This window comes from Cherax quadricarinatus, chromosome 63 (genome assembly GCF_038502225.1).
Source record: "Cherax quadricarinatus isolate ZL_2023a chromosome 63, ASM3850222v1, whole genome shotgun sequence".
NCBI lineage: Eukaryota > Metazoa > Arthropoda > Malacostraca > Decapoda > Parastacidae > Cherax > Cherax quadricarinatus.
Genome location: NC_091354.1, coordinates 20,199,054 through 20,224,053, shown reverse-complemented (window position 1 = coordinate 20,224,053; position 25,000 = coordinate 20,199,054). Strand labels below are relative to the sequence as shown.

The following is a 25,000-nucleotide window of genomic DNA, read 5'->3' as shown; positions in this document are numbered from 1 at the left end:
TGTCTAAGGCCTACTTTTACTGGGAAATAATTTCCCTCTTTCCTACATACTCTAACTTGAGCCTCACTATCCTCATAAAAACTCTTCACTGCTTTCAGTAACCTACCTCCTACACCATACACTTGCAACATCTGCCACACTGCCCCCCTATCCACCCTGTCATACGCATTTTCCATAAATGCCACAAAGACCTCTTTAGCCTTATCTAAATACTGTTCACTTATATGTTTCACTGTAAACACCTGGTCCACATACCCCCTACCGTTCCTAAAGCCTCCTTGTTCATCTGCTATCCTATTCTACGTCTTACCAGGTATACTCGACAGACTTATCCCCCTATAATTTTTGCACTCTCTTTTGTTCCCTTTGCCCTTATACAAAGGAACTATGCATGCTCTCTGCCAATCTCTAGGTACCTTACCCTCTTCCATACATCTATTAAATAATTGCACCAACCACTCCAAAACTATATCCCCACCTGCTTTTAACATTTCTATCTTTATTCCATCAATCCCTGCTGCCTTACCCCCTTTCATTTTACCCACTGCCACACGAACTTCCCCCACACTCACAACTGGCTCTTCCTCACTCCTACAAGATGTTATTCCTCCTTGCCCTATACACGAAATCACAGCTTCCCTATCTTCATCAACATTTAACAATTCCTCAAAATATTCCCTCCATCTTCCCAATACCTCTAACTCTCCATTTAACTCTCCTCTCCTATTTTTAACTGACAAATCCATTGGTTCTCTAGGCTTCCTTAACTTGTTAATCTCACTCCAAAACTTTTTCTTATTTTCAACAAAATTTGTTGATAACATCTCACCCACTCTCTCATTTGCTCTCTTTTTACATTGCTTCACCACTCTCTTAACCTCTCTCTTTTTCTCCATATACTCTTCCCTCCTTGCATCACTCCTCTTCCCTCCCGCACCCACTTTCCTGTAACCACAAACTTCTGCTGAACACTAACACTACATTCTTAAACCTACCCCATTACCTATGCCTATGTACTGATATTTGTTAATTTAAGACCAGCAAAGGCTGGTTTGAGAGATTTAAGAACCGTAGTGGCATACACAGTGCGAGTACATACAGACTGAACAATTAAAACCACAACAAGTGTTCAATTGTGACAAAACAGGCCTCTTTTGGAAGAAAATGCCAAAGAGGACCTACATTACTCAGGAGGAAAAGGGACTGCCAGGACACAAGCCTATGAAAGACAGGCTGACGCTCATGTTTTGTAGTAATGCTAGTGGGGATTTCAAAGTGAAGCCGTTACTAGTGTACCATTCTTAAAATCCCAGAGCGTTCAAGAAAAACAGTGTTAAGAGTAAATTGTGTGTGTTTTGGAAAGCTAATAATAAGGCATGGGTCACGAGGGAAATTTTCGTCGAGTGGTTCAATGAAGTGTTTAGCCCCAGTGTGAAGAATTACCTCCTGGAAAATAAATTTGATCTCAAGTGCCTCCTGCTAAAGGACAGTCCACCTGCTCATCCTCCAAACTTGGATGACCTAATTCTGGAGGAGTATGGGTTCATCACAGTAAAGATCTTGCCCCCTAATACCACTCCTCTCCTCCAGCCCATGGGCCAGCAGATCATTTCAAACTTTAAAAAACTCTACACCAAAGCAATGTTTCAAAGGTGCTTTAATGTGACCTCAGACACTCACTTGATCCTAAGAGAGTTTTGGAAAGATCACTTCAGTATCCTCAATTGCATAAGCCTTATAGGTAAGGCTTGGGAGGGAGTGACTACCAGGGCTTGGAACTCTGCTTGGAGAAAATTGTGGCCAGATTGTGTCCACAAGAGGGATTTTGAAGGGTTTGGGGCTGACCCTGATGAGCCTATGGCAGTTGTGGAATCTATTGTGGTATTGGGGAGTTCCATTGGGATTGGATGTGAGTTTGGAGGATGTGGAAGAGTTGGTGAAGGACCACAATGAAGAGCTAACCACTGAGGAGCTACAAGAGCTTCAGCTGGAACAGCAACAGACTGCAGCTCAGAATACTGCTGTAGAGGAAGAGCAAGAGAGATGGAAGAAGTTGCCTTCTTCAGAAATTAAGGAGGTTTTTGTAATGTGGAGTAAAATGGAAAGATTTATAGAGAAACATCACCCTGACAAGGCTGTTGCAAGCCATGTCGGCAACATGTACAGTGACAAAGTCTTGGCCCATTTTAGGTAAGTTTTAAAGAGATGCCAGAAACAGAGCTCTCTGGACACTTTTTTGCGAGACAGGGCTCCAGTGACTCTCAAGCTGGTTCTATTGGCATTAAGAAACAGAGAAGAGAAGTTACCCCAGAAAAGGACTTGGTACCGTACCTGAGGTCTTGATGAAAAGGGATTCCCCTTCCAAACAGTAAACAATGCAATCTCTCTCCTCCTCCAGTCTTCCAATAAAGGTAAGTGTTATGCTGTTAATGTTTCATTCATCGTGTCTCATTGTATTGTGTATGTACTACAGCTATATTTCATGTAAAAAAATATTTTTGTTTTAATACTTCTGGGTGTCTGGAATGGATTAATTGCATTTACATTATTTCTTATGGGGAAAATGGTTTCAAAAATCGTCAATTTCAGAAATAGTCACACTTTCTGGAACGGATTAATTACGAAAAACGAGGGTCCACTGTAATTACATTAATTCTCATGGGAAATATTATTTTGGTTTTAGGCCGAGCTTCTCGAACGGACTACAGCCGATAACCGAGGGTTCATTGTATTACAGTGGACCCCCGGTTAACGATATTTTTTCACTCCAGAAGTATTTTCAGGTGCCAGTACTGACCGAATTTGTTCCCATAAGAAATATTGTGAAGTAGATTAGTCCATTTCAGACCCCCCAAACATACACGTACAAACGCACTTACATAAATACACTTACATAATTGGTCACATACGGAGGTAATCGTTATGCGGGGGTCCACTGTATTTCGATTTTTGGCCATTACGGCCCACTGTATTATTAGTAGTACGTGGTGAGAAGCTCTTGATCTAGGGAATTGGATCTGTGCTCCAGTTCACTAAATTAATAACAATAATAATTACATGTAGAGAAACTTCTGTTTTTCTTTTTGGGCCACCCTGCCTTGGTGGGATACGGCCGGTTTGTTAAAAAAAAAATAATAATAATTACATGTATAATAATACTACATATGTACTAATTATTATTATAATGCATACATACTACTACTACTACTAATAATAATAATAGGTATATAATAATAATATAATAATACGTATAATAATCTAATAATAACACTAATAATTATTATAATTATAGTACGCACTATAAGTTAGTTTGAGAATGCCACCACGAGATGGCAGAGTACCAAAACATTCTGAAAGGGAGAAAGAAACAAAAGTCCTTGGACAGTTTTTTATTGAAACGCCCTGCAGATGAAAGTGTGAAAAGCGTGGAGAAAAAGCAAAAAATCAGTGAATAGTGAAGCGAGATAAAAATAAAAATTGTAGCAGTTAAATTCAATGATAAAGTGTAGCATTATAAGTGTAGCAATTAAGTGATAGAAAAAGGACGAAATGAAATGAACTCCTGGCAGCATACACTGCTCTGCCTATCTTTTCCATCCTCGACCTTTGCCAGCAATTTTTTCTCCTAGGTATGTACACCAGTTTATTTCTACATTATGTTTTCCTTGTGAAAGTAGTGATCTAATGCAGTTAACCTCACAAACTCCATTTTCTTTTATAGTAACACCTCTGAAGGGGAGACATTTTCACAGTGGGAGCGAGAATGCCTGCGACCACTCTCCACTGGCCACATACGCCATCCACTAGCCAAATACGTAATGACATATTTTATTCATTCTAGAGTGTATATCAGGTTTCTATGTTATTTATATTGTTTATTATGTTATATTAGATGAATTGTGATAGATAAATAAGCTGAAGAGTTAATATTAGATTATTTTGTCATGCCTCCTGAGAGCAGGAATTCCACTGGAATAGATTAATGCCATTTCAGTTAATTTAAATTTAGAAAATTTACTCAGCATACGAACAAATCAGGATACAAACAAGACCACAGAATGGATTAAGTTCGTAGGATGAGGTTCCACATCAAAAACCTTAAACAGTTGGAGCAATCTACAGATTACCCCACAAATACATACACTTTTAGTGGCAACCTTAGAAACATGATAACTGACTCAGGGTTGAATAAACACCACCTGATACTTACAGGAGACTTCAACATAAACCTCATCCAAGCAACTGACCCTCCAGTAGCTGATTTCACTAACACTATGAACAACTGCTTGCTACTACCTTCTCTGAGACAAGTGCCTCTTTATTTGACCATATCTGAACCAACACAGTATCTCCACTACAAGCAGGTATAATCACAGACAATACTACAGACCACTATTCCACCTTTCTCATAACCAACTTATGTAAATTGTCTCAAGACTTGAGAAAGATCTCATTTCGCCTGCATGACGAGCCATCAGTAAATAATTTAATATTAGCACTAGATGACATTGACTGGCAGAGAGAGCTAGCTGACAGCAATAATATTGACAAAGATGTCAAAAATTTTTTTTACATAAAACCCAGAACCTCTATAACATGCATTGTCTGATTAAAATGAAGCAGATCAAAGCGTAGAGGCTAAACACCCCCATAGCTAAAAAACAGTATCCTCAAATCGATTGATAAAAAGCACCAACTTGAAAAACTGTTCAGATTAGGCCTGACTACTAAAGAATTGGCTAAACAACACGCATCAATACTCACAAAACTAGTACAAAAATCAAAGCAAATATATTACAAAAATAGATTTATTGAAATAAAAGGTGATATGAAAAGGACCTGGCAAACCCTCTCCAAAATTTTGGGCTCTAGAAAACTGTCAAGAAACAGAGAGATAAACTTAACCAACCAGACAAACCTCACATACAGCTTATAGACATGGCCAACAAATTTAATGTCTTCTTTTCTACTGCAGGATCAAAGCTAGCAAGCAAAATTCCTAGCAAAAATACCCAGCCAAAAGACTACCTCACTGGCAACTACCCAAATACTCTATATCTAGCTCCAACTAATTCTACTCAAGTCTCACTCATCATTAAGTTATTAACAACCAAAGCAGGAGGTTGAGATAATTGCCATCATTCATATATAAAAAGCTGCTCATGTGCTGTCACCCATTATTACAACACTGTTTAACAAATTTGTAGAGTTCTCAACCTTCCCATCCATGCACAAGACAACAAGGGTCACTCCGATCCTCAAAAGAGGTAATCTAACTGATTTGAACAACTAGGGACCTTTATCAAGCTTGCCCTTACTTTCTAAAATATTCGAAAAAATAATACACAAATGACTTTACTCCTACTTTATATCCACCAACATCCTTAACCCCTGCCAGTTTGGGTTTAGACCAAAAATAAGTACAAATGATGCTATTATACAAAAGATGGAACTACACACATGTACAGCCCTCGATAAAAATGAATATCCTCTGGGGCTCTTCATTGACCTATGGAAAGCATTTGATACCGTGGCCCACAATCTCCTGCACCTAAAACTAAATCATTACAGCATCAGAGGACATTCCATCGATTACCTAAAATCTTATCTTAACCCTTTCAGGGTCCCCAGGCCCTCTCCCAGACTTGTTCTCAGGGTCGCCCAAATTTAAAAAAAAATCTTATGAAAAGATAATCTTTTCCCAGTCATAATGACACCAAAAGTATGAAATTTGATGAAAAACTTACGGAATTATGCTCTCGCGAAGTTAGTGGTCTCAACGATGTTTACGCATCGGTGATTTTGCCCACTTTGAGCCCTATTTTCGGCCCATTCCAGTGTACTAGTCGACAAAAATCATCTTTCGCTAGAACTCCATTTTTTCTATTGAATGAGTACAAGAAACCACACATTTACCGATTTCAACTATCCAATACAGTGGTCAGAATTTAGCAATTTTGCCAATTTCACACAAATTTCAAAAGATGCTAATTTCCAAATAGGGTCCAGAATAAACAAGAAAGACATTCCTGGCACTAAAATAACATTTCCTCTGTTCATTAGTCACGTCTCCACGCCTCTCTTACATTCTTTTGCTTTCCACTTTAAATTTTTATTCTCACAAAAAATATAAGATTTACTGTTATGCAGACTACTGCATTAGTGTAGAAATGGTATAAATAATATCGGCGCACTTGTGAAAGAATATTAGAGTCACCAGTTGACGTGTATTGGACGCTTAGCATGATTTGTTTACTTTTGAACTTTGGTAAAAATCGAACATTTCTGCTACTTTGAGCTCAATTTCAAGGTACTTTTCATTGTTAGGGTAAGATATAAACAGCTATTGGAGGATAGATGGGCTAATGAGAGCATAGGCAATGGGGTCGAAGAGGAATGGGGTAGGTTTAAAAATGTAGTGTTAGAGTGTTCAGCAGAAGTTTGTGGTTAGAGGAAAGTGGGTGCAGGAGGGAAGAGGAGCGATTGGTGGAATGATGATGTAAAGAGAGTAGTAAGGGAGAAAAAGTTAGCATATGAGAAGTTTTTACAAAGTAGAAGTGATGCAAGGAGGGAAGAGTATATGGAGAAAAAGAGAGAGGTTAAGAGAGTGGTGAAGCAATGTAAAAAGAGAGCAAATGAGAGAGTGGGTGAGCTGTTATCAACAAATTTTGTTGAAAATAAGAAAAAGTTTTGGAGTGAGATTAACAAGTTAAGGAAGCCTAGAGAACAAATGGATTTGTCAGTTAAAAATAGGAGAGGAGAGTTATTAAATGGACAGTTAGAGGTATTGGGAAGATGGAGGGAATATTTTGAGGAATTGTTAAATGTTGATGAAGATAGGGAAGCTGTGATTTCGTGTATGCTACTTTGAGCTCAATTTCAAGGTACTTTTCATTGTAAAACCAGTTAAAATCATCACAATTTCTGTAATATGTCTTCCATTTTATAAAATGAGACCAGGAAAAGTAGAATACAACAATGAATACCATACGAAAATACAGCGCAAAGTCGCTGTTTTAACCCTTTGACTGTTTTCGACGTATAAATACATCTTACGAGCCAATGTTTCTGACGTATATATACTCAATTCTAGCGGCTTCAAATCAAGCGGGAGAAAGCTGGTAGGCCCATATGTGAGAGAATGGGTCTGTGTGGTCAGTGTGCACCACATAAAAAAAATCCTGCAGCACATTGCGTAATGAGAAAAAAAAACTGATCGTTTTTTTGGAATAAAACGCCGACTTTGAGGTGTATTTTCGTATAGTATTTATCGTTGTATTCGCGTTTTCATGGTCTTAGGTGATAAAATGGAAAACATATTACAGAAATAGAGATGATTTTCATTACTTTGACCAAGAAAACGACCTTGAAACCGAGCTCAAATTAGCAGAAATGTTCGATTTTTACCAATGTTCAGGAGTAAACAAATCACACCACACGTCCAATACACGTCAACTGGGGAGTCTAATATTCTTTCACTAGTGCACTGATATTATTTATACCATTTTTACAATAATGCAGTAGTCTGCATAACAGTAAATTTTGTATTTTTTTGTATGAATAAAAAATCAAAATAGAAAGCAATAATAATATAAGAGGGGCCTAGAGATGTGACTATTGAACAGAGGATATGCTATTTTAGTGCCAAGAATGTCTACGTACCTTGTTTATTCTGGACCCTATTTTGAAATTGGCATCTTTTTTAATTTGTGTGAAATTGGCCAAATTGCCAATTTCTGACCACTATATTGGGTAGTTCAAATTGGTAAATGGGCGGTTTCTTGTACTCAGCTGATAGATAAAATGGAGTTCTGTGGAGAAAATTTCTCCAGGAGAGGGGTATCAGCCCCTTTCAGCCCCTTCAGCCCCTTTCAGCCCTGAGGGGCCCAGCCCTCTCAGAAGGGGCAAATATCTTGTTTACTGCTACAGCGAGTAATTGACCCCAGATGCAGTACCAGTATGTGACGTGGCTCGACGCTCCGTGCGGTCCTGTGTTGCAAAGTGTAGCTTAATAAAAGACAGTTCATCTCTTACCTTAGCAGGACAATTAAGGAAAATCCTACTCCCACTTTATTACCATAGTAAAGATAGTGGACATTGTTGTCTATGCTTAAGACAGCAAGAATCAAACATTCTGTTTTGCTTCATCGAGGAAGTGGCAAGGAAGCAAAAGTACTAGGTCAGCTTTTCCTTTGTGCTAGGGGAGTAACGGCGTGGGGCGCTGTGGCATCTTCAGATTACTTTTGACTCTACTGAGAGTGACACTGATGCCAGGATAACTAACAAAGAACGATCTGTACGTTAGTGTGAACAAAGTGTCTCATAAAACACAATAAACACTTAAGAGAAATGTGATCAGCTTCTTTAGTGATAAGATTGTGAACAATAAAGACAAATCTTGTGGAACATAGTGTACCAGTGTGCGTTTTCCTAGACTATGGAAGACGTGGACATCCAAGGACACTTCAGCTTCTATCAAGTCACCGATATCTGTCGAAGGTGTGAAGAACACTATAGCTCACGCTACAAGAGCAAGGTAGGTTATGAATTTCTTGTAGTACGGGGGGGACTGTGCAGTTCTTGAGTCGCAAGGAGTTTGTAATCAACCTATAGTCAGCAGTAAGGGGCGGACTTTTGAGTCCACACAAGTAAGTTTGTCAGCCATCAGTGAATGAAATATGCTGACATAACACCCCCTAGAGGTAATTTATAATCTTACAAATTATAAATCTTTACAGCCCGTTGAGAGATGACTTCGACAGCTTCTCAAGACCTTGTCTGCAGGGGAGGCTGTGTAGACGATTTGCTGTCTTTTATCAGCTAAGTGTTCCCTGGGAGTAATCATGTCGGAGGATCTCACCTTCAAGGACCATAACATTGTATCAATCGCATCTGCTAGAAAAATGACAGGATGGATAATGAGAACCTTCAAAACTAGGGAGGCCAAGCCCATGATGACACTCTTCAGGTCACTTGTTCTATCTAGGCTGGAATATTGCTGCACACTAACAGCACCTTTCAAGGCAGGTGAAATTGCTGACCTAGAAAATGTACAGAGAACTTTCACGGCGAGCATAACGGAGATAAAACACCTCAATTATTGGGAGCGCTTGAGGTTCCTAAACCTGTATTCCCTGGAACGCAGGAGGGAGAGATACATTATATACACCTGGAAAATCCTAGAGGGACTAGTACTGAACTTGCACACGAAAATCACTCACTACGAAAGCAAAAGACTTGGCAGACGATGCACCATCCCCCCAATGAAAAGCAGGGGTGTCACTAGCACGTTAAGAGACCATACAATAAGTGTCAGGGGCCCGAGACTGTTCAACTGCCCCCCAGCACACATAAGGGGGATTACCAACAGACCCCTGGCAGTCTTCAAGCTGGCACTGGACAAGCACCTAAAGTCAGTTCCGGATCAGCCGGGCTGTGGCTCGTACGTTGGTTTGCGTGCAGCCAGCAGCAACAGCCTGGTTGATCAGGCTCTGATCCACCAGGAGGCCTGCTCACAGACCGGGCCGCGGGGGCGTTGACCCCGGGAACTCTCTCCAGGTAAACTCCAGGTATATTTAAATTTAAAATTAAGCTTAGCTGGTAATGCCATTTCTCAACAAGTTCTAAAGAAATAGCTATGAGTTTGGTCAACTGGAACAACGAAATTGGCTGAAAACAGGGCTCAAAGTCGGCGAAATCGCCGATACACATATGTCGCCGAATCCGCTAACTTCGCGAGAGCGTAATTCTGCGAGTTTTCGACCAAATTTCGAACTTTTGGTGTCACTACCATCGGGAAAACATTCTCTATCATTTCACAAGAAAAAATAATTTTTTTTTCGAATATTTAGCGACATAGAATGATAGTTTCAGAAAGGGCCCTGAAACAGTCAAAGGGTTAATCCAAAAACACACAGTTTTTTTTTTTTCTCATTACGCACTGTGTGCTGCAGGATTTTTTTATACTGTGCAGACTGACCACATAGACCCATTCTTTCATATGTAGGCCTACCAGCTTTCACTAGATTTGAGGGCGCTAGAATTTAGGCATGCTAGTACGTCAAAAACCCTGGTGCGTATGCTGTACTAATACGTACGTCCGAAACCCTGAAAGGGTTAACGGTAGACATCAGTATGTATATGCAAATGGAGTCAACTCCACTATCCAGCCTGTAGCTGTCAGAGTGCCCCAGGGTAGTGTCCTAGGCCTACTCCTCTTTCTCATCTACATCAATGATCTCCCCTAATGCATCCCAACTCCTTACTCTAGTTCTATTCGCAGATGACACTACTTATGTCTACTCCGACTCAAACCCAGCTATACTTAGATACACTGTAAACAACCTGCTAAAAATGTATACTTGGATGATGACCAACAAACTAACTCTAAACACATACAAAACATACTTCATGCTAACCATACCCCAGCCGGGATTGAACCCGCGGTCAGAGAGTCTCAAAACTCCAGCCCGTCGCGTTAGCCACTAGACCAGCTAGCCACAATAAGATTCGTCCAACTAGGTATATTTCTACACCATAGGAAGGTTAGCACAGGCACCACTGTGACCACAAATGCAAGTTTTTACCCATATCCAACACATAACCAAAAAAGTATCCAAAACGGTTGGGATCCTCTCCAAGATACGATACTACGTGCCGCAAACTGCCCTTCTCACACTATACCATTCACTTATATATCCATACCTCACCTATGCTATCTGTGCTTGGGGTTCAACTGCAACAACACACCTAAAGCCAATAATAACCCAACAAAAAGCCGCAGTAAGAATAATCACTAAATTCCATCCCTGACAACACCCCCCCCCCACTCTTCATAGATCTAAACTTACTCCCTGTTCAGTACATCCACACTTACTACTGTGCAATCTACATCTACAGGACCTTAAATTCCAATATTAATCTTGACCTAAAACGCTTTCTTGATAGTTGCGACAGAACCCACAGGCACAACACCAGACACAAACATCTCTATGACATCCCCCGTGTCCGACTAAACCTTTACAAAAATTCAATGTATGTCAAAGGCCCTAAAATCTGGAACACCCTACCTGAAAATTCTAAAACTGCAGACACATTCTTCACCTTCAAAACTACCATCAGAAAACATCTTATCTCCCTGATACACCCTGTCAACTAATTACACGAATACCACCTGGTGGTTAACACTTACACTCACTCACCCATTTGACCATAAACAGAAATATCAATCTCAATCTCAAAATAATGAATCTTAACTAGTCATAAGTTGGCCTGTGATACTCCAATACTGAAACTATGTATAGTGCCAAAACAAAAGCATTCACATTGCTAAACTTACAAACTAGTATTTAGTCACTTAGCCATAATACCAACTAACCTCATAATTTTGTAATATTTTAAACTTAAGATTTAATTTAAGTCTGCCCGAAATGCCTAGCCATGCTAGGTGTTCTAGTGGTACACTCTGTAATTATTATTTTACTACATGTAAACCACACAATAACCAAATTCTGTAAACTCAGCATTGTAATCCTTATAGAGAATAAAAAATTTTTGAATCTCCAGCTAGCGTGGCCGTGACGAATTCTAGCTCAAGTCCCTTCACTGCCGTCAACATGACTCACGAAATCGTAATGACACGATTGCAAACAAACCATACCCCGGCCGGGATTGAACCCGCGGTCAGAGAGTCTCAAAACTCCAGCCCATCGCGTTAGCCACTAGACCAGCTAGCCACAATAAGATTCGTCCAACTAGGTATATTTCTACACCATAGGAAGGTTAGCACAGGCACCACTGTGACCACAAATGCAAGTTTTTACAGATGAATCTCCAGCCGGGGTATGGTTTGTTTGCAATCGTGTCATTACGATTTCGTGAGTCATGTTGACGGCAGTGAAGGGACTTGAGCTAGAGTTCATCACGGCCAAGCTAGCTGGAGATTCGTCTGTAAAAACTTGCATTTGTGGTCACAGTGGTGCCTGTGCTAACCTTCCTATGGTGTAGAAATATACCTAGTTGGACGAATCTTATTGTGGCTAGCTGGTCTAATGGCTAACGCGACAGGCTGGAGTTTTGAGACTCTGACCGCGGGTTTAATCCCGGCCGGGGTATGGTTTGTTTGCAATCGTGTCATTACGATTTCGTGAGTCATACTTCATGCTGTTTGGAAACAGAGCCTTAAATGTCCAACTTAATATTTTGATAAATGGTTCCCTTATTTCAAAACACAATGAGGGTAAATTTCTAGGTCTTCTCCTTGACTGTAATCTTAAATTTCATTCCCACATCCAGCATATATCCAAGAAAATTTCCAAATCAGTAGGCATCCTTTTCAAGATATGATACTATGTAACCCAAACAACACTCCTTACCCTATACCACTCTTTAACCCTTTGACTGTTTTGGCCGTATGTAGGAAAGAGGGAGATTATTTCCCAGTGACATCACACATCCTTAGACAAGGATGTGTGATGTCACCGTGGTGGTTTAATATATTTATAGATGGGGTTGTAAGAGAAGTAAACGCGAGGGTCTTGGCAAGAGGCATGGATTTAAAAGATAAAGAATCACACATAAAGTGGGAGTTGTCACAGTTGCTCTTTGCTGATGACACTGTGCTCTTGGGAGATTCTCAAGAGAAGTTGCAGAGGTTGGCGGATGAATTTGGTAGGGTATGTAAAAGAAGAAAATTAAAAGTGAATACAGGAAAGACTAAGGTTATGAGGATAACAAAAAGATTAGGTGATGAAAGATTGGATATCAGATTGGAGGAAGAGAGATTGGAGGAGGTGAATGTATTCAGATATTTGGGAGTGGACGTATCAGCGGATGGGTCTATGAAAGATGAGGTGAATCATAGAACTGATGAGGGAAAAAGGGTGAGCGGTGGGTGCACTTAGGAGTCTGTGGAGACAAAGAACTATGTCCTTGGAGGCAAAGAGGGGAATGTATGAGAGTATAGTTTTACCAACGCTCTTATATGGGTGTGAAGCATGGGTGATGAATGTTGCAGCGAGGAGAAGGCTGGAGGCAGTGGAGATGTCATGTCTGAGGGCAATGTGTGGTGTGAATATAATGCAGAGAATTCGTAGTTTGGAAATTAGGAGGAGGTGCGGGATTGCCAAAACTGTTGTCCAGAGGACTGAGGAAGGGTTGTTGAGGTGGTTCGGACATGCAGAGAGAATAGGGCGAAACAGAATGACTTCAAGAGTGTATCAGTCTGTAGTGGTAGGAAGGTGGGGTAGGGATTGGCCTAGGAAAGGTTGGAGGGAGGGAGTAAAGGAGGTTTTGTGTGCGAGGGGGTTGGACTTCCAGCGGGCATGTGTGAGCGTGTTTGATAAGAGTGAATGGAGACAAATGGTTTTTAATACTTGACGTGCTGTTGGAGTGTGAGCAAAGAAACATTTATGAAGGGATTCAGGGAAACCGGCAGGCCGGACTTGAGTCCTGGAGATGGGAAGTACAGTGCCTGCACTCTGAAGGAGGGGTGTTAATGTTGCAGTTTAAAAACTGTAGTGTAAAGCACCCTTCTGGCAAGACAGTGATGGAGTGAATGATTGTGAAAGTTTTTCTTTTTCGGGCCACCCTGCCTTGGTGGGAATCGGCCAGTGTGCTAATAAAAAAAATAAAAAATAAAAATATGTATGTGTAGTGTGACCTAAGTGTAAGAAGAAGTAGCAAGACATACCTGAAATCTTGCATATGTATGAGACAGAAAGAAGACACCAGCAATCCTACCATCATGTAAAACAATTCAAGATTATTATTCTTATAAATTTTAAGCCTGCCCACAATGCTCTGCATACAAGGGACTTTTGGCATGTACACTCAACCACTGTATTTCTTTTGTACAACTATGTATCATGTCCAAATGATAATACATAAATAAATAAATAAATAAACCTCCACCTTGACTACCTTGCATTAATATTAATTAAAGATTTTAATAAAAGTTAACCACTCTTATCTTGTCTAGATTTAAGTAGTTATTATGTACTAGGATTAGTCTGCCCAAAATGCCCCGGCATGATAGTGACTTTTTGTATCTAGCAAACCAAAACTGTAATTACATATTGTAGCCTTTACAAAGAAATAAATCTTTTACTTTTATTTTTTTAAGTTTCTTCAATATGCTCATTTCATTCTACCTCCTAAAAACTCCCAGTAGTTTCTGGCATATAAGGAGCACAATTTTGGCAGGCATATTCTGGGAAAAATGGCTGCTTATGCACACCATGTAGCTGAAAGAGGTGGGAGAGAAAGGATATTGCACTGCCAACACTTACAAGTGTTTGGCAAAAACATTTCTGGATTTTCCTGTTTATCCATGAGGCTGTTCAAGGTCCCACTATGTGGGACCTTGAACAGCCTGTTGTCTGCTCCACCACCAACCAAACATAGCTATCTGTTGTTTACAGTCAGCTACTTTACAATTATTTACAACTGATTGGCTCATTATGTACCAGTAATAGGTATAATATAATTTATAACAGTTTCCAATCCCTTCATCTAATCCCTTTAAAGTAATCTGAGGAAATAGTTTTGTAGGGGTGATATTTGGAGTTCGGTTGACCAGTCCTGGAGCACTGAAACCACCACTAGTCAGTAACCCAAAGCTTACCTTTGTTCCTGACCTTGAGCATATAAGATACAGGGTAATTTTCTGACTTTTTTTTTTGGAGGGGGGGGGGGGAAGTGTCAGAAAATACAGAATGCTGAAGTAATATTCTCCAACGTCTTTATACCAGGTGTTGTTGCTGGCTATCAGCTTGCCAACACAAGCGTCTCAACCTGGCTGATCAAGCACTTGTAGTAGATAGTGGTCCAGTTTCTTCTTGAAAACTCGTACATGTCATTTGGCAATATTTCTTATATCTGCTGGTAGTAGGTAGAATAGTTGTGGACCACAAATGTAAACACTGACAAGATTGCTGAACAATATATAATCCACACTACTCTGTCAAGATGTCACTAATTTCTTTTTAATAATTAGTATATGATCCTCTTTTGAGTAGACGAACATTTTAGCTTTAATTTTACATATGGATCATTTCACTGTGTGATTTCCAATCATGTTCTCTTGTTCTTGTTATATTCCTGGTAAAGTATCCTTGCCAACCCATAAAGTACCAAGGAGAATTTTGTGTTACGATCACACAATGCTTCAAAGAATCTATATCCTCATCTTCCATACTCCTTTCCAATCTGACCATAAGTCTTTCATTTCTTGTATTTTTACTTATTCTCACTGCCTTGCTTTTTTCTATATTCACTTTTAAGTTCCTTCTTTTACACACCCTACCAAACTACTTCTGCAACTTCTTAGAATCACCCAATAATACTGTTATCTGCAAACAGAAATTAGTAACTCCCACTACTGTTCATAATTTTTGCAAACCACACACATTTCCATAACTTAACATTCACTAGTGTTACATACATAAATGCAACAAACACCTCCTTTTCATTATCTAAGTTCTACTCGCTTACATGTTTCAATGCAAGTGCTTAATCCCAACCTGTCCTTGCAAGAAAAATAAGAGTTTATAAATGACTGAATGTGCACGTATGTTTACTTCATGTAACGTGGTTGGATAGACAAGAATATCTGAAAAATAAAGATGTCTTCACAAGTAACCATGGCTCTTTGCGCAGTCTAAAAATGGTTTATAAAATACATATTTTGTCAGTAAGTGGGTTAATTGACTCTTATCTTTGTCCAATTCACAATTAATTGTTTCACTGCAATTAAACTGTCTTTTCCATAATTCTTTCAATAAGGCATGTCTAGTTACTTCATACAAAGTAACTAGACATGCCTTATGCCATACCCTTGTGTATTCTTCCTTCACTCATACAGAAATTTAACAAACATGCAAACCATTCTGATACTATATTTACCTACTTTCAACATTTCAATCATGCCCTCCATTTATGCCTAAATTTCATCATCTATTTTTGACAAATCAAATATTATCTTCATCTCTCTTAAAATATCTATTGCTTTCTCCATCCTTTCATTACCATAATTATCAATCACAGACTAGTCTAAACAATAACTCAATATTTGCATAAATTACCTTAAATAAAACAGAAGAGCCAGCTCTGAGTAGTGGTCCATCTGAGTGGAGGACCTCCAAGTCACTTGTTATTTTGGAAGCCAAGCGACCATCATCTGCTATACTCCAGCCTGGACAACATCCACTCTTCCATCCTATAAATGTCATGAAATTCTTCAGCACTTTTTTTTTTTTAATACTGCCACCAGACCTTAAATACAAAAATGTGAGTAGTCACCAAAATTATCACACAGAGATCACTGAACTATATCAAAACTATATTTTTCATATGCAATAATTCCTGACAGTGAATATGAACAAAAAATGTACCAAATTACAAAGGATTAACCACCTACAATTAAAAAAAAATACCATTAGTGAGTTCAAAACAAAATCTGATTTCCAGAATGGGTTTCAAACTAATATCTGGCTAGCCAGATATTAGTTTGACATGCTATTTGCAGCCAGCCCTAATACTATATGTGACTAACTTATTATTTGAAAGTTAAAGTTCCTCCACACACACACACAATGCAGTCTAACATAAAAGAAAAAAATGGAGCTGGTGCCACATTTATACTGTATTTTATGTATAAGTTGAAAATTTACCCAGCATCTTGGAGGGTGAATGTTACACTGCTTATAGGCCTCAACCTAAGCCTAGAGAAGTGCTTTGGTGTAGTAATTTAGGCTCCTGTATATGATCCAGTAATGAATTGTGTAAACTATTTCATATAAAAATTAATAAATAAAAAAATAAAAAATAATCATAAAAATTTCTTAGAGGTTGAAGCTATTATTTAAGTGTAAAAGCATATGAAAGGAGTGCTGTCTTCACTGCTTCTGCAGTTGCCCCAGTAATTAAACAGTTTCTCTGGCGGTAGTAAAAAATATCATAAATATACAACATTTTGTAGTGCTTGGAGCAACACAGTGTTTACTTCATGGCATCTCCAGCACTACTAAGATACTCTTAGCTTCTCCCTCACCTGGGATAGCTCCTCCCATTTTGTAATGATGCCAAATAGGGATTTTAATAAATTAGTGAAAAAAAATCGCAGAAAATTCACTACATATGGACAGCCTATGGAAACAGGCAATCTTGCCCTAAGTGCAACTCTGGCTGTACACACAGCTTTTGATAGTCTGTGGCATAATGGCCTCATATTCAAACTTGCCAACCTTCCAGATCACAACTGGACCTTTCTCAGACTTATGTATATAACTTCTTAACATGTAGACACATCATCCCCATCTTCAACTGCAAGACAGTAGAGCCATTCACACCAACAGTGGGAGTGCCACAGGGTTTGTGCCTGAGCCCTATAGTCTTCAAAATATATGTAAATGAGCTCCCCCAATATGAATTCAAGAACACCATCATTATGCAATTTGCTGATGATGTTATCCATGCAGTTTCAACCACCCCCTCATCTGGACAAAACAGGCATAGAAGAATAATAGAAAAAATTAATACTATATTGCAAAGAACAACCAAGTGGGAGAAGAAATGGAGAATCACAACCAATCCTGACAAGGTCCTCATCAGCACCATTGGATGTTTTGCCACAACAACTGAAAACAATACAAGTATCTCCATCAGAGGTACACCCATCACCATCAAAAACCTGAATAAGATCTTGGGCTATGAGATCAACAGACTACTCTAATCCACATCACACATCACCAAAAAGGTAAACTTAGCAAAACTCTGCCTCAGTCAATTACACAGGTATAATCAGGCCCCCTACTCATATCAAGAAGCATCTATACAAGAGGACGATAAGACCTATGCTTGAATATCCTTGTGTGGGAGTATTAAAATGGTATAAAATATTGACAGGTTGTTAGGCAAGACACACATCTTTATTCTGAAATGTTTCACCTACACAGTAGGCTTCTTCAGTCGAGTACAGACGTGAAGACAATGTAATCAGTTCATCGCCCTTGAACACGGAGTTTTGAGGTGGTCAGTCCCTCAGCCTGGAGAAGAGTATTGTTCCATAGTCTGAAACAATGTGAAGTTGAAGTGACAGTATGGAGCCTTGTATACTGTCAGAAGGCAAGATGTAGGCCACTAGTAGAAGTAAGAATATAATCATTGAGAGGCCACCTCCCTCTCAAATCCAACCATTCTCACTTGCAGAAGTTGTCCAAGGTGTTTTCTGTTCTGTACCACTCATATCCTTGTGTGCCCATGTCACTAACAACAAAAACTAACATGTTACAGCTACAGAGTCCAGACAACAGACTGAGGGACAGAGTCAGGATGAAAGATCTGCACATCCAACAGATCAATGCAATGCCAGGCTAGACAAACTAGATACAATTATATGCCATGCAAGAACTCTATATACCAGACAGAGAAACCCCTCCCCATCCAACACCAATGACATCATCATCAATGCACTTCCCCACAGGACCCACAGAATGTTCCTCCAACAGAGTCCAATGTTTCATCCACAAGGAGGACTTCCCAAGACCAAAGTTCCTGAGTGACCTCCCTGAAGATATAGAAGAATGGGTACAACCAGAGCCAATCTATGTTTGAGACAGATAAAACTATCCCTACTATGGAGACCTTACATCTAACCAAGCAAACCAAGTAACATCCATAAACCTTCTATGGCAGGACACCACCTCAGAAACAGTTGAACCGACCACCAGCCCAAGCAAGTGTGCTGCAACCAGTCCAAGCAACCTGCTTCCTGTGAAAAAAAAAAAAACTACCAATTCATATAACATGTATGCACTCTGTGTACATGTGTGCCACTGACAGGTGGTGTGGTATACCCCATCTTATGATTATACTGAATAACACACACACACACACACACACACACACACACACACACACACACACACACACACACACACACACACACACACACACACACACACACACACACACATTTATCAAAATATGCCAAAGTGGTTGGGCCCACTTACCTTTATTACCCCCCCTAACCCGCACCCACCCTTTTTACACATTCCATCCTTACCTGTCCTCCTTCCCGCTAACTTACCAAACCTCTGGTTAAAGCATCACATTACATAAGGGTTATACTAACTGTGGCATCGTCACAATAAATGTTGTAATGATGATAATTTGTAGTGATTATAATTTAACAATCTGGCAAGATGAGACTTACCAGATTGTTAAATTACTTTTCTGTAAGCTTAACTCACTTTTCAGTTTTTTTTTTTTTCTTGCCAGCCAGGCCTTGCTCAAGCAAGCAAAGAAGTTAGTTTATTTAGGTACAGATACACACGTAAGTACAATAGTCATACATAGTGTAAAATACCTTAGATAAACCCCCCCCCAAAAAAAAAAAAAAGTCAGGAGTGACGTATCTCAGGCTTAATGTTATTAGTGTGGATACCATTTATATATTTTTTTTTTTTTTTTTTCAAAAATTTAGCAAGTCAGAACTGAGGAGCATCCTTGACACCAGAGCATCTTGTTTGCTGTAAAATACAGTAATATGTAGATATGGTGTGCGGACAGGTTACCAAGCTAAAGGTCGAAACACATGAATGACTAATTCTTTTCTTAACCCTTTGACTGTCATGACCCCAAATCCTAAAGTGCCTCTCTGTGTCACAAAATAATAACCCCTAAACGGTCCAAACATATATATAGGTTCTTACGCGTAGCGCTCCAAACGTATATATATGTTTTAATTTTCCTGCCTCCAAATTTGGCACAATTGCCCCGAGATGCCTGGTCAGCATAGAATGGGTCTTAACACTCGGTGTGCACCATATTAAAAAAATCTGGGACCACTTACTACCTTGTGCTCTTTTTTTCTATAACAAAAACGATTTTTTTTTTGTCAAAATATTTGGGGCGCTGTGCAAGTGAACATATATACAGTGGACCCCGCCTTACAATATTAATCCGTTCCTGAGAGCTCATCGTAAGCCGAAATTATTGTTAGCTGAATTAATTTTCCTCATAAGAAATAATGGAAATCAAATTAATAGGTTCCCGACACTGCAAAATATGAAAAAAAAAAATTTTACTACATGAAATATTAATTTTAACCCTTTCAGGGTGCAAGGCCAAAATCTGTAGTGGTGCCCCAGTGTCCAAGAATTTTCCAAAAAAAAAAAAAATTTGTTATTTTTTCTTATGAAATGGTAGATAATCTTTTCATGAAGGTAATAAAACAAAAAGTACGAAACTTGATGGAAAATTGGCGAAATTATGCTCTCGCGAATTTTGATGCGTCAGCAATATTTACGAATCGGCGATTTTGCCGACTGACTCCCATTTTAGGCCAATTACATTATTCCAGTCGATCAAATTCTTAGCTATTTCACTAGTATTACTTCTATTCTATCGACTGAGCACAAGAAATCGCCAAGTCAACTGTTTCAACTACAAAATAAAGTGTGGTGAATGGTTTAGAAAACCGACAAGTTGAAGAATTGAGACACTTGTGCAACACATGGGAATCTTTATTGAAGAAACGTTTCGCCACACAGTGGCTTCATCAGTCCAATACAAAGTAGAAATGGGTAAGGAGAGGAGGAGTTCGAGGTAATCAGTCCCTCAACCTGGAATCGATGTGTTCAGTCCATCACTCTTGTAGGAAGTGCAGCATAGGGCCAGAGAGGTGGCTTATATACAGCAGTCAGGGCTTGAGGTAGCAAGTCCTTTTCCGGGGTTACTTCCCTTCCTCTTTTAACACTTAAACGGTCCAAAGATATATATACGCTTAGGGCCCCAAACGTGTATGTGTGTGTGTATGTATATTTTTTTTTTTTTTTTCAACAAGTCGGTCGTCTCCCACCGAGGCAGGGTGACCCAAAAAAGAAAGAAAATCCCCAAAAAGAAAATACTTTCATCATCATTCAACACTTTCACCACACTCACACATTATCACTGCTTTTGCAGAGGTGCTCAGAATACAACAGCTTAGAAGCATATACGTATAAAGATGCACAACATATCCCTCCAAACTGCCAATATCCCAAACCACTCCTTTAAAGTGCAGGCATTGTACTTCCCATTTCTAGGACACAAGTCCGACTATATGAAAATAACCGGTTTCCCTGAATCCCTTCACTAAATATTACCCTGCTCACACTCCAACAGATCGTCAGGTCCCAAGTATCATTCGTCTCCATTCACTCCTATCTAACACGCTCATGCACGCTTGCTGGAAGTCCAAGCCCCTCGCCCACAAAACCTCCTTTACCCCCTCTTTCCAACCCTTTCAAGGACGACCCCTACCCCTCTTTCCTTCCCCTATAGATTTATATGCTTTCCATGTCATTCTACTTTGATCCATTCTCTCTAAATGACCAAACCACCTCAACAACCCCTCTTCTGCCCTCTGACTAATGCTTTTATTAACTCCACACCTTCTCCTAATTTCCACACTCCGAATTTTCTGCATAATATTTACACCACACATTGCCCTTAGACAGGACATCTCCACTGCCTCCAACCGTCTCCTCGCTGCTGCATTTACCACCCAAGCTTCACATCCATATAAGAGTGTTGGTACTACTATACTTTCATACATTCCCTTCTTTGCCTCCATAGATAACGTTTTTTGACTCCACATATACCTCAACGCACCACTCACCTTTTTTCCCTCATCAATTCTATGATTAACCTCATCCTTCATAAATCCATCCGCCGACACGTCAACTCCCAAGTATCTGAAAACATTCACTTCTTTCATACTCCTCCTCCCCAATTTGATATCCAATTTTTCTTTATCTAAATCATTTGATAACCTCATCACCTTACTCTTTTCTATGTTCACTTTCAACTTTCTACCTTTACACACATTCTCAAACTCATCCACTAACCTTTGCAATTTTTCTTTAGAATCTCCCATAAGCACAGTATCATCAGCAAAAAGTAACTGTCAATTCCCATTTTGAATTTGATTCCCCATAATTTAATCCAACCCCTCTCCTGAACACCCTAGCATTTACTTCTTTTACAACCCCATCTATAAATATATTAAACAACCATGGTGACATTACACATCCCTGTCTAAGACCTACTTTTACCGGGAAGTATTCTCCCTCTCTTCTACACACCCTAACCTGAGCCTCACTATCCTCATAAAAGCTCTTTACAGCATTTAGTAACTTACCACCTATTCCATAAACTTGCAACATCTTCCACATTGCTCCTCTATCCACTATCATATGCCTTTTCTAAATCCATAAATGCAATAAAAACTTCCCTACCTTTATCTAAATACTGTTCACATATATGCTTCAATGTAAACACTTGATCTACACATCTCCTACCCACTCTGAAGCCTCCTTGCTCATCCGCAATTCTACATTCTGTCTTACCTCTAATTCTTTCAATTATAACCCTACCGTATACTTTTCCTGGTATACTCAGTAAACTTATTCCTCTATAATTTTTACAATCTCTTTTGTCCCCTTTCCCTTTATATAAAGGGACTATACATGCTCTCCGCCAATCCCTAGGTACCTTCCCCTCTTTCATACATTTATTAAACAAAAGTACCAACCACTCCAATACTATATCCCCCCCTGCTTTTAACATTTCTGTCATGATCCCATCAGTTCCAGCTGCTTTACCCCCTTTCATTCTACGTAATGCCTCACGTACCTCCACCACACTTACATTCTGCTCTTCTTCACTCCTAAAAGATGGTATACCTCCCTGGCCAGTGCATGAAATTACCGCCTCCCTTTCTTCCTCAACATTTAAAAGTTCCTCAAAATATTCTCGCCATCTACCTAATACCTCCCTCTCCCCATCTACTAACTCCCCTACTCTGTTTTTAACGGACAAATCCATACTTTCCCTAGGCTTCCTTAACTTGTTTAACTCACTCCAAAATTTTTTCTTATTTTCATTAAAATTTCTTGACAGTGCCTCTCCCACTCTCTCATCTGCTCTCCTTTTGCACTCTCTCACCACTCTCTTCACCTTTCTTTTACTCTCCATATACTCTGCTCTTCTTATAACACTTCTGCTTTGTAAAAACCTCTCGTAAGCTACCTTTTTCTCTTTTATCACACCCTTTACTTCATCATTCCACCAATCACTCCTCTTTCCTCCTGCCCCCACCCTCCTATAACCACAAACTTCTGCCCCACATTCTAATACTGCATTTTTAAAACTATTCCAACCCTCTTCAACCCCCCCACTACTCATCTTTGCACTAGCCCACCTTTCTGCCAATAGTCGCTTATATCTCGCCCGAACTTCCTCCTCCCTTAGTTTATACACTTTCACCTCCCTCTTACTTGTTGTTGCCACCTTCCTCTTTTCCCCATCTACCTCTTACTCTAACTGTAGCTACAACTAAATAATGATCTGATATATCAGTTGCCCCTCTATAAACATGTACATCCTGGAGCCTACCCATCAACCTTTTATCCACCAATACATAATCTAACAAACTACTTTCATTACGTGCTACATCATACCTTGTATATTTATTTATCCTCTTTTTCATAAAATATGTATTACTTATTACCAAATTTCTTTCTACACATAGCTCAATTAAAGGCTCCCCATTTACATTTACCCCTGGCACCCCAAATTTACCTACTACTCCCTCCATAACATTTTTACCCACTTTAGCATTGAAATCCCCAACCACCATTACTCTCACACTTGATTCAAAACTCCCCACGCATTCACTCAGCATTTCCCAGAATCTCTCTCTCTCCTCTACACTTCTCTCTTCTCCAGGTGCATACACGCTTACTATAACCCACTTTTCACATCCAATCTTTATTTTACTCCACATAATCCTTGAATTTATGCATTTGTAGTCCCTCTTTTCCTGCCATAGCTTATCCTTCAACATTATTGCTACTCCTTCTTTAGCTCTAACTCTATTTGAAACCCCTGACCTAATCCCATTTATTCCTCTCCATTGAAACTCTCCCACCCCCTTCAGCTTTGTTTCACTTAAAGCCAGGACATCCAGTTTCTTCTCATTCATTCTTTGATTTTATCTTAATAGTTCTTGGTCTTATTAATTTTCCTTTTATATCCATGGGGAAGTGGAATAAGAATCTTTCCTCCGTAAGCCATGTGTGTTGTAAAAGTCAACTAAAATGCCGGGAACAATGGGCTAGTAACCCCTTTTCCTGTAAAGATTACTAAAAAGAATAAGAAGAAGAAAATTGTCAAAGTGGGAAGTCTGAATGTGCGTGGATGTTGTGCAGATGATAAGAAAGAGATGATTGTGGATGTTATGAATGAGAAGAAGCTGGATGTCCTGGCTTTAAGTGAAACAAAGCTGAAGGGGGTGGGAGAGTTTCAGTGGAGAGGAATAAATGGGATTAGGTCAGGGGTTTCAAATAGAGTTAGAGCTAAAGAAGGAGTAGCAATAATGTTGAAGGATAAGCTATGGCAGGAAAAGAGGGATTATAAATGTATTAATTCAAGGATTATGTGGAGTAAAATAAAGATTGGATGTGAAAAGTGGGTTATAATAAGCGTGTATGCACCTGGAGAAGAGAGAAGTGTAGAGGAGAGAGAGAGATTTTGGGAAATGTTGAGTGAATGCGTGGGGAGTTTTGAAACAAGTGTGAGAGTAATGGTGGTTGGGGATTTCAATGCTAAAGTGGGTAAAAATGTTATGGAAGGAGTAGTAGGTAAATTTGGGGTGCCAGGGATAAATGTAAATGGGGAGCCTTTAATTGAGCTATGTGTAGAAAGAAATTTGGTAATAAGTAATACATATTTTATGAAAAAGAGGATAAATAAATATACAAGGTATGATGTAGCACGTAATGAAAGTAGTTTATTAGATTATGTATTGGTGGATAAAAGGTTGATGGGTAGGCTCCAGGATGTACATGTTTATAGAGGGGCAACTGATATATCGGATCATTATTTAGTTGTAGCTACAGTTAGAGTAAGAGGTAGATGGGAAAAGAGGAAGGTGGCAACAACAAGTAAGAGGGAG

At 39.3% G+C, this 25,000-nt stretch overlaps 1 protein-coding gene across 2 annotated transcripts in view; it reads right to left on the bottom strand.

Moving 5' to 3' along the window:
- Positions 1-25,000, bottom strand: part of LOC128698271 (cytokine receptor-like factor 3) — a 335,991-nt gene that overhangs the window by 41,364 nt on the left and 269,627 nt on the right. For both annotated transcript variants that reach the window (XM_070098681.1, XM_070098680.1), the window contains exon 7: positions 16,083-16,216. In XM_070098681.1, the coding sequence (XP_069954782.1) occupies positions 16,083-16,216 (134 nt within the window). The remainder of the gene's footprint in view (positions 1-16,082; positions 16,217-25,000) is intronic.